The following is a 9,045-nucleotide window of genomic DNA, read 5'->3' on the forward strand; positions in this document are numbered from 1 at the left end:
CAAATAAGGTGCATATGGGCCTTTAGTTGAAGCTCTTCTCAATGACAGAATAATTTCTGGTTTAAAACACATCTCTCTGGATACTACTGCTTTTATGATACAAAAGTAATTCAATCCTGCCTCTAACAAGATGCTAAAACTGCAGCACTACACCTTTGCAAAAACACACGTGTGAAATATTGTGGGTTTTCTTTTTTCTTTTCTTGATGTACAGATTTATATGCTTCTTTTCCTGCTGCTGTCACCTAGTGATGGTGAGATGAAGCCTCATGAGGCATCAACCACTTCAGCCAACTGGTTCCAGAAAAGGTTCATTACTCGAAGCTTCATGTGAACACGAACCACCTGCTGGCCAAGTGTAGAATGACAGGCAGCTGGATCTGAACCACGTGATGCATTGAATGTTTGTGTCTGTTGTGGCTGTTGGGAATGACTATGAATTACTAAAATGTATGACCAAATAATTTCTGTACATAAATTATCACATATGTGCATAATAAAATAGTTTTTGAATGTATTCTGTGTGTGTACATTTTCCCAAAATGGTCGTATCATGTGATACGGCAGGTTGTGTAATCATGTTTTTCTGTCACTTTAGGAACATGTCATGGGCTTAAGCAGGCAGAGGACAGTGGAAGTGCTTGTGTAACTTGGACAATGATGTACAGGACAGGGGACATTTTATTCATTTTTATTCAGAAATAACAGTTTCTCAACAGTTTTTGGTTTTGTGGATGTCCACATGTCAGAAGTAAAGCTAACAGCAGCCACCTTTTCCACTTCAGCCTTCTCCTTCTCCTGAGCTGACTCCTACTTGGCCTCCACCATGGCCTTCAGAGCCTCAAGGAAAAAATACATAGTGCTGAACTGTGAGACACAATAAAGTACTCATTTGTTTCATGCATGCACCCATACATACCTGCCCTGTAGGGAGGACATAATTAGGATCCAGTTTGGACACAAATGCCCTGAATCCAACATCATCCACAATACTGAAGGGCTGAGTGTCCTTCACTATCATGGAGACGAGGGCTTCATCCAGCTCTGGTTTTCTGGTGGCTGGTTCAAAGAGAATAAACACAGTGTCTGTTATCTGTCTTTATTTACACAATAAACAAAAGTGAACAGGGATAAATTGTGATGGTGCATTTGTAATATTGTAATGACTTACCTTGGCTGGGTGAAGCTCCAGTTTCCTCCTTATTCTCATGCAAGGCCCGGTAACGACTCAGCATGGATCAGCTGTTGTTATTGTACCCCAACTCCTGGGAGGACGTCATCGTTTTTGGCTCCTCCCCTAAATGAAGCAAGCCTCGACACGCGCTTCGAGGCGTCGGCACATCTCGTGACTGTCACCTGATCTGTCCCTGTCTGTCTTTCCTGTCTCTGTGCGCTGGAGTTCAGACTTTGAAAGTCCAATTAATGCAGGTAAGCGCCATAAAATCGTCACTGTGGCCGGGTGGTGTGGAGGCGTCGCTCCCTCACAGAGGAGCCGCGAAGAAGAAAAGCTCGGCTCGTCCTAGTCCAAATTAACTAGCGAAGGTTGGCTAACTGTCAGTGCTTCCTCTATCGGACAAGACCGGATTCTTACGTGACAGTTTCGTGTTTACAGTCAGATTGAACACCAAAGTATTTATTGTAATATAATTACTTTTATTCTTTAGCTGGTGTGTTATTTGGTTTTTTTTAAGATCAGCGAAAACTGGAGTTTGTCAAGTACTGTCCGAAGTTGGAACTCGCCGCCGCTGGCGTTGCTGTCTCTTTCCTTGTGACGAGCTGCGCGCTTTATTTTTACACGTTTTGCTTTTCTTTTCTGCAGACTTTGATCATGAAGAGCTCCAAGGAAGCGGTGCAGTCAGCAGCCAAAGACTTCCTTCAGTTCGTGAACAGAGGAGTGTCTCCATATCACGGTAATTCAACAAACTGGGGCTTTATGCTTTAGATTAAAGTCTTCCACATCCGCCCTCATCATTGTTTTACATGTTATGCACCCTGGTGTATTTTTGTAAAGACATGTTTGGTGTCAACAGCATGGGAACATCTTTATCTTGTGGGATCAACCATCCTAAATCTAAAGTTACAAATAAAAACACATTTTTGAAATTTGTAAAAAAATAAATTGCCTTGTCATTTTATTTAACAATAAGTTTCTGTAGGATTTTAGATTAGACATGAAATGATCTCGCTCTGTAATCAGGAGATTCGGATGCTCAGCATTAACAAGATGCCAAATTGAGACAATTTAACAGCTGACTTTGAGCTTGAGATAAGATTAAGATGGAACAGATATTTATTTCATAATAGTTTACCTTTGCACTCTGACCTCTGACCTCCCCTAAAGCCTGCTTTGAACAAATAAAGATCATAAAAGTAATTACAAAAAAAACTTTGTAATCTGCTTATCTGTTACAAACTGCTATATACAACAATATATATATATATATATATATATATATGTATATTTCTTCTACTTCACAACAGAAGCTTTACAGCTAAAACAAAAGCAGCCTCTAAAATAAGACAACAAATATTGTCAGAGCTAAAAAATAGTTCCCCATGACTTTCCTGCCCTGCAGTGGTTGAAGAATGCAGGCGGCTTCTGCTGGAGGCCGGATTCATGGAGCTGAAGGAGGCGGACCAGTGGGACATCAAGCCAGCCAGCAAGGTGAGTCAGGTTAATGGTCCTCTGCAGGAGTCCAGGGGAGGAAAGAGGGGAAACGGGGTTCGTGACATTTTTGGATGTGTGGAGCTGACAGCTGGCTACTTTAAGACCCTCTTCAGGCATGTTGTAAAACAGAGAAGTAAAACTATAAATTGACTTCCTCTCTGCTCTCTGCAGTACTTCGTGACCAGGAACTTCTCCAGTCTCATCGCCTTCGCAGTGGGCGGACTCTACCTGCCGGGAAATGGCTTCTCCATGATCGGAGCCCACACAGACAGCCCCTGCCTCAGGGTGAGTGCCTGCCCAATTCCAGCTGTCAATCACAGCCTGCCGTTTGCTCTTTTGCATCCTTAATAAGCAGTCAGACCACGACAGATGTGAACTCCCCTACAGCCAGACGACAATAGAAGTGCACCGAGATGAGCTGAAATGTGAGGAGGCAGAGTAAAGCTACACGGGTGCCAAGAGTCACATGTTTTTTATGCCGAAGCAAACGCAGAGTCTGCTTTAAAACAACCGTGGTGCAAAATAAAAGAGAGAATATACGTTTGTGTGTACGTCACATTTAAGGGGAGTTAAATCAGGACATGTAGCTGCTTTTGTGAGAGATTATTGTGTGTTTGTGCTCTCAGGTGAAGCCGAGGTCTAAGAGGACGAAGCAGGGCTGTCTGCAGGTCGGGGTGGAGTGCTACGGCGGAGGAATCTGGAACACCTGGTTCGACCGTGACCTAACCATCGCCGGCCGTGTTATGGTCAAGGTACCTGGAGGATTATTAGTACCGTCAGGGCTTGTTCCCATAATTCTGTCCGGTTGCCGTTTGGCTGAGTCTTGAGGAAATGAAGGAAAGTGAATGTGATGTCCTCTTCCTGCAGAGTGGTGGCAAGCTGGTCAACCGGCTGCTGCACGTCTCCAGGCCTCTGCTCAGGATCCCTCACCTGGCCATCCACCTGCAGCGGGACATCAACGACTCCTTCGGCCCCAACAAGGAGAACCACATGTCCGTTTTATACCCGACATGTTCTGATGCAGGTGATGAGAGTTAAAACACAACAATTTTATCGTTTGTCTGTTTCTGTCCCAGTGTGCCCATCATCGCCACCGTCGTCCAGGAGGAGCTGGAGACGGGTTCTGCGTCCTCGGGAGACGCCTCCGATGCTGCCAACACGGTAAAACCCACAGTCACACACACGAGTGACGGTGTCTGGTGCTTTCTCGTCTTCTCTTCATGATGCTTTGCTTTGAGTTTGAAAGATGTTGTGTTGCACTACGTTCCCTCCTCAGGCGGAGAAACACCACCCGGCGCTGGTGAAGGTGCTGTGTTCGGAGCTGGGCGTCGAGCCGGAAGCTCTGCTGGACTTTGAGCTGTGTCTGGCTGATACTCAGCCTGCGGTGAGTCGACAAATACACCGCCGACTTCCTGTCACTTGTAAAAATCCATTTGAACCCCGTCTTCCTCTCGAACAAGGCTGAAGTCTAACAGCTGGACATTTACAGGTCAAACAAACTGGACTTAAACGCAGCTGAATTCCTAATTATTATAATGTGAAGTTTCATTTTAGAAACATTTTGATCTGTCGGAAACGAAAGATAAAATATAAAGCACCTTAATCTACCTGCATTATCAGTGATTAGATTTAGATTCATAAGGAATCCCAGGACTACAGTCAGATGTTTTCCTGACTCCTGTGTTCATATTTCTTCTTTTAGACGTTTCAACAATCCCCCAGTGGAAGAAAACAAAAAGAACTCGACATGTTTTATATTTCTCACCGTTATCTTCTCCTCCTCTCTCTGCAGGCTTTAGGAGGTGTGTACGAGGAGTTCATTTACTCTGGCCGTCTGGACAACCTGCACAGCTGCTACTGCGCCCTGCAGGTTAGACTTAACGCCAACACTTCTGAACATCACTCTTCATCACACATCACTTTCATCGCAGGAAGAATTTCATCGTTACTCCCGCAACACTGAGGTTCTGACGAGTAAAGGAATTGATGATTTTTCTTCCTCCTCTCCAGTCGTTCCTTAATGTCCTTGTCTTTTGTTTCATTCTGTCCGTCCACCTTCCGTGTGAACTTCAGAAAGTTGGACTCTTTTGTCTCAAGCTGCTGTCAGAAAGTGATTTCTACATTTTCAGTTTATTTACAGACACGTACTTCCCTTTTGAAGGCCTCATTTCTCCCTTTCTGTCGCTCTCGCTCAGGCACTGATAGAGTCCTGCTCTGGAGAATCTCTGGCCAAAGAACCCAACGTCCGCATGATCACTCTGTATGACAATGAAGAGGTGAGTGTTGATGACAGCAAGAAGCTGCCAGAGAAGAAAACAAGACAGTTTGGGATGTCTTAAATCAGCACACAACTATTTTCTTTATGTACTTGAAAATAAAATTATAAAATAAAAAAAACTAGTTACTCATTAATCATTCATGTATTCATTGCTACTTTTCCGTGTTATATCATTGTAAACTGAATATTTGTAGGTTTTGTTAGTTGGACTGAAGACTTGTGAGGCTCAAGTTTAAATCTGTTGTGATATTTATGATATGAGCTGTGTGTATTTTAATGTGCGATGAGTGTCAGCGCCTGTGTGTGGTGTCTCCTGTAGGTGGGATCAGAGAGCGCTCAGGGTGCTCAGTCCAACCTGACGGAGCTCATCCTCAGCCGCCTCGCCGCCTCCTCCTCCAACCTCACCGCCTTCCAGCAGGCGGTGCCGCTCTCCTTCATGATCAGCGCCGACATGGCTCACGCCGTGCACCCGAACTACCAGTCAGTGTCAACAACACATGGAACAAACAGGAACTGCAAGTTATTGTTTCATGTAATGATGAAGCAAAAACATCGTTTTTATTCACATAACATTTGTCTGATGTGTGAAGGAAAGTTTGAATTGTTGTGTCGTGAGCAGAGAAAGTCCAAACATGAGGAAAGCACAACATCTTTAACAATCAAATCTTCAGACCCTCGTTGTCTACATCAGAAATCACTGGAAATAAATATATATATATTCACAAATCAGAATAAATACTAATCTAAGCTAAACAACCTTTCCAGGATTTGATCCTCGAGGTTCCTGCTTTATTTGTCGAGTCATTTCACTGCAAATTATCGCTCATAAATCATCATAGTTTCTGCAGCACAAAAGAAAATGAAACTCTCGTCCCATTTTACTGAAATCACACTGCTCACAGTCACTTCTGCTCCTGAATATTATCGACTTAATAAGTCTCAGAATCCCAGCTCTCAGACGAGCAGATAAAGGTCTGACTTTTTAAACGCTGTCGCCCCTCAGTCGGAGCCTTCAAAGAAAGTTTGAAATAAGACCTCAAAAAAATAACTGACATTTAATTTTTCTAATGTGACAGTTCAAATATTTAGTCTTTATATTCAGAAATTTGCACTAAAATGTTATCCATAAAACACAAAAATCACCCCTCACACAAAGTGATGGAGCTTCTGAGAGCTTCAAAGATTGAAAAAATACATAAATGTACATAACATGGTGAGAGGATGCAGCCCGTCTCCTCGTTTAAATGTCTGTCTTTATATTCAATTTAAAGTTGGTTTATAATTTCTTCTCAGGGAGAAGCATGAAGAGAACCACCGACCAGCTTTCCACAAGGTGGAGATTTAAACCACTCACCTGTAGTATAACAACACACCGCACGTCTTCTGAGTGTGAATGTTTTTATTGTAACTTTTCCTTCAGGGCCCGGTGATCAAGTTCAACAGCAACCAGCGCTACGCCACCACGGCCGTCACCGCCTCCGTCGTTAGAGAGGTCGCCGGCCAGGTCGGCGTGCCGCTGCAGGTACAGTGTGTGATGCTGTTTGCACACTGAGGCGCAGCAGCTTTTTTCATTTCTCTTTGTGTCTCGAGTCACTCGACAGCGAGTGCAGATCTCCTGGCAACAAGCCGGGCCGATCCAAGACGACACGCAGATGAAAAGGAAAGAATCCACGTGTGAAATAAAGACGCAGTGACTGAAACAAGAATCGGTTATCAGCAGCAATTAGAAACAGTGAGATGGACACACATCATGGAGTATGAATCACCAGCTCCCATATCACCGGAGAACCAATTTATTTTACATGAGATGATCTGGAATGTAAGAAGGGAGATAAGAAGGTAGCGACGGGGGAACGGTTGCCTCGAGTGTTAAGCTCAGTGGTGGTTTAATAACAGCAGAGACACCGGAGGAGCTTCAGCAGCAAGTTCAACATTATATCTGAGCTGTCATACCTTGTTAAATGTTCAGTGTGAGTTAGTGTTCAGCAGATTTACGGCTGGACGTCAAGGTCAGACAGTCTTTGGTCCCTCGTCACTCTAAAAAAGACATTTTTTATTTTTCTTTAGAAGATGCAGAACCTTCAATACAACCTGACTTCAATGAATGAGTAAACTAAAATATCATTTTTACTTGTAGGTGAGCTTTCTGCGAGTTTAAAAAAAATATTTAAATGTTATCGTTATCCTGCAGATACCCTGAATCATATCTTCATTTCGAGGACTGCAGGTTCTTCTGCTGGTGTGTTCAGCAGCTTGTGTGATAAACTGTTTTGTCTGTTGTGTGAAAATTAGTTTTTATTTTACTTCAAAGTCTTAACTTGCAATGGGAAGATTTTCTTTTCTGTTTCTTCAACAAAATGAGAAAGATCTGCTTTACAATGTCAGATATCATCATAAATTATATTTTGAATCCTATAATCAATTCATACTTTTAATACCTATGTTTAATCATGACACTTATTATTATATTTTGTGGCATATTGAATCCCTCATTACATTATTTTTAAGACGGAGAAACACTCCAGTGTCCCTCAGGAAATCACAGTTCACTGTTTGCAGTTCCTCTTAATGGCCACTGGAGGGCCCACTGACTGACTGTTGCACAGTGAATGAGTGACCGGGTGAAATAACGTACTGCAGTTACCTGCGAGGGTGTTTTTGATCTTTTGATTCGTTGCTGTCCTCCTGCAGGATGTGATGGTCCGTAACGACAGCCCCTGTGGAACCACCATCGGACCCATCCTGGCCGCCCGTCTCGGCATCCCCGTGGTGGACATCGGAGCTCCGCAGCTCTCCATGCACTCCATCAGGGAGATGTGCTGCACCTCCAGTGTCCTGCAGAGCACCACCCTCTTTAAGGTAACACCTGTGAGCAAAACAAACACGCCTAGTTCTGAACTGTGCCATAAAATAGGAACAAAAGTAACTTCAGAGAGCAGACGGTGTTTGATGACCGTTTCTGACAGTCTCAACAAAACGCAGCATGCAGACTGGCAGCAGCCACGGTGTTTGTAGTCCTTGATATCTTTTGGTGACTGTTTTATGTCTCTGTTAGTTTTCCCTCTTGCTGGTCATTTTGAATCTATTTTGAGTCGGTACACATAAAGCTTTTGGCGCTCAGCCCCTGGAAAGCCTGGATAGTAATTCTTTCATGTGTGAATAACCGATATTTGCACCGCTAATCAGATGTTGTTTTTGAAACATCCAGCTGTCGTGTGAATATCAAAAGAAAAACATTTCTCATCCATATTTGTTCATCACGTGTTTTCAGCAGATCTACATTTTTTTTTCCACATATCTTTTACTTGACTTTGTTTAAGTGTTTTTAACCACTTCCTGTCTGCTTCCTCCTGCAGGGTTTCTTTGAGTTGTTCCCCACTGTGAGGAGCACGCTGGTCATCGACTAGAGCCAGAAGAATCACAACTGATGGAAAAACAGATGATACACGTCATTTTCAACACAACACAGCATTATTTTTAAACATCTGACACATCGAAATGCTGCGTTGTTTGGGATAAAAATGACAATTGGTGTTTAAACTCGTGATTTTTTTTACTGTGGATGATGCTATTCGCTATTCACATCAACATGCTTTGATTATTCCAATTAAGGAAAGACGTATTATACAAGTACTCATTTTCATTCTCATGAAATTGTTTACAAAATAATAAAATAAGTTTTCAAAGTTTTTGTGTTGCCTCCCTCTGTTGTTGAGTAAATCCACAGATACTGGTGGATGTGGAAGGTTTCTTTCTGAAGGAGAGGCTGCAGTAATTTAATTTCACCTCCTCAGTTTTAATAAAACGCCACGAGGAGTCAGATGTGCTGCTCTGCCAAGTGTCCTGACAGTGTTTTGGCAGGATGAGACGGGTTTCTGAGCCACATCGCGATGCAGTGAGGGAAGGAACTCTTCCACACTGCTTTTAGTTTCACCTCCTGATTTATCTCAAAATAGTAGACGATCCTCTCATGGTGAAATAATGGAGCTCGATGTTATCATGAAATAAATGTCCTGAAATGAAAAATGTATGAGCAAATCACCTTATAATTTAGCACAATAACCCTACAATAAATACATTCATGTGAGGGTCATAAGTG

The 9,045-nt window shown here is 42.9% G+C and overlaps 1 protein-coding gene across 1 annotated transcript; it reads left to right on the forward strand.

Moving 5' to 3' along the window:
• The first annotated feature begins 1,355 nt into the window (after nucleotides 1-1,355).
• On the forward strand, nucleotides 1,356-8,623 carry dnpep (aspartyl aminopeptidase). Its single transcript, XM_069720317.1, has 15 exons — nucleotides 1,356-1,428; nucleotides 1,820-1,910; nucleotides 2,577-2,665; nucleotides 2,840-2,953; nucleotides 3,295-3,420; nucleotides 3,536-3,660; nucleotides 3,745-3,829; nucleotides 3,945-4,052; nucleotides 4,461-4,538; nucleotides 4,864-4,944; nucleotides 5,266-5,426; nucleotides 6,240-6,279; nucleotides 6,367-6,468; nucleotides 7,638-7,805; nucleotides 8,303-8,623. Exons 1-15 carry the CDS (start codon nucleotides 1,423-1,425, stop codon nucleotides 8,351-8,353), a joined length of 1,425 nt encoding a protein of 474 aa, XP_069576418.1. The 5' UTR covers nucleotides 1,356-1,422; the 3' UTR covers nucleotides 8,354-8,623.
• Nucleotides 8,624-9,045: the final 422 nt, after the last annotated feature.

Source organism: Brachyistius frenatus, unplaced genomic scaffold, assembly GCF_029030835.1.
Source record: "Brachyistius frenatus isolate BFR_SWC_R1_liver_20210118 unplaced genomic scaffold, ASM2903083v1 Contig_238, whole genome shotgun sequence".
Classification (NCBI taxonomy): Eukaryota; Metazoa; Chordata; class Actinopteri; family Embiotocidae; genus Brachyistius; species Brachyistius frenatus.

Excerpts from the sequence above, each read along its gene's own strand:
- dnpep (XM_069720317.1), top strand. Across the intron at positions 3,661-3,744 it reads CCCAACAAGGAGAACCACAT|TGTGCCCATCATCGCCACCG; the intron begins GTCCGTTTTATA and ends TTTCTGTCCCAG. Across the intron at positions 5,427-6,239 it reads GCCGTGCACCCGAACTACCA|GGAGAAGCATGAAGAGAACC; the intron begins GTCAGTGTCAAC and ends ATTTCTTCTCAG.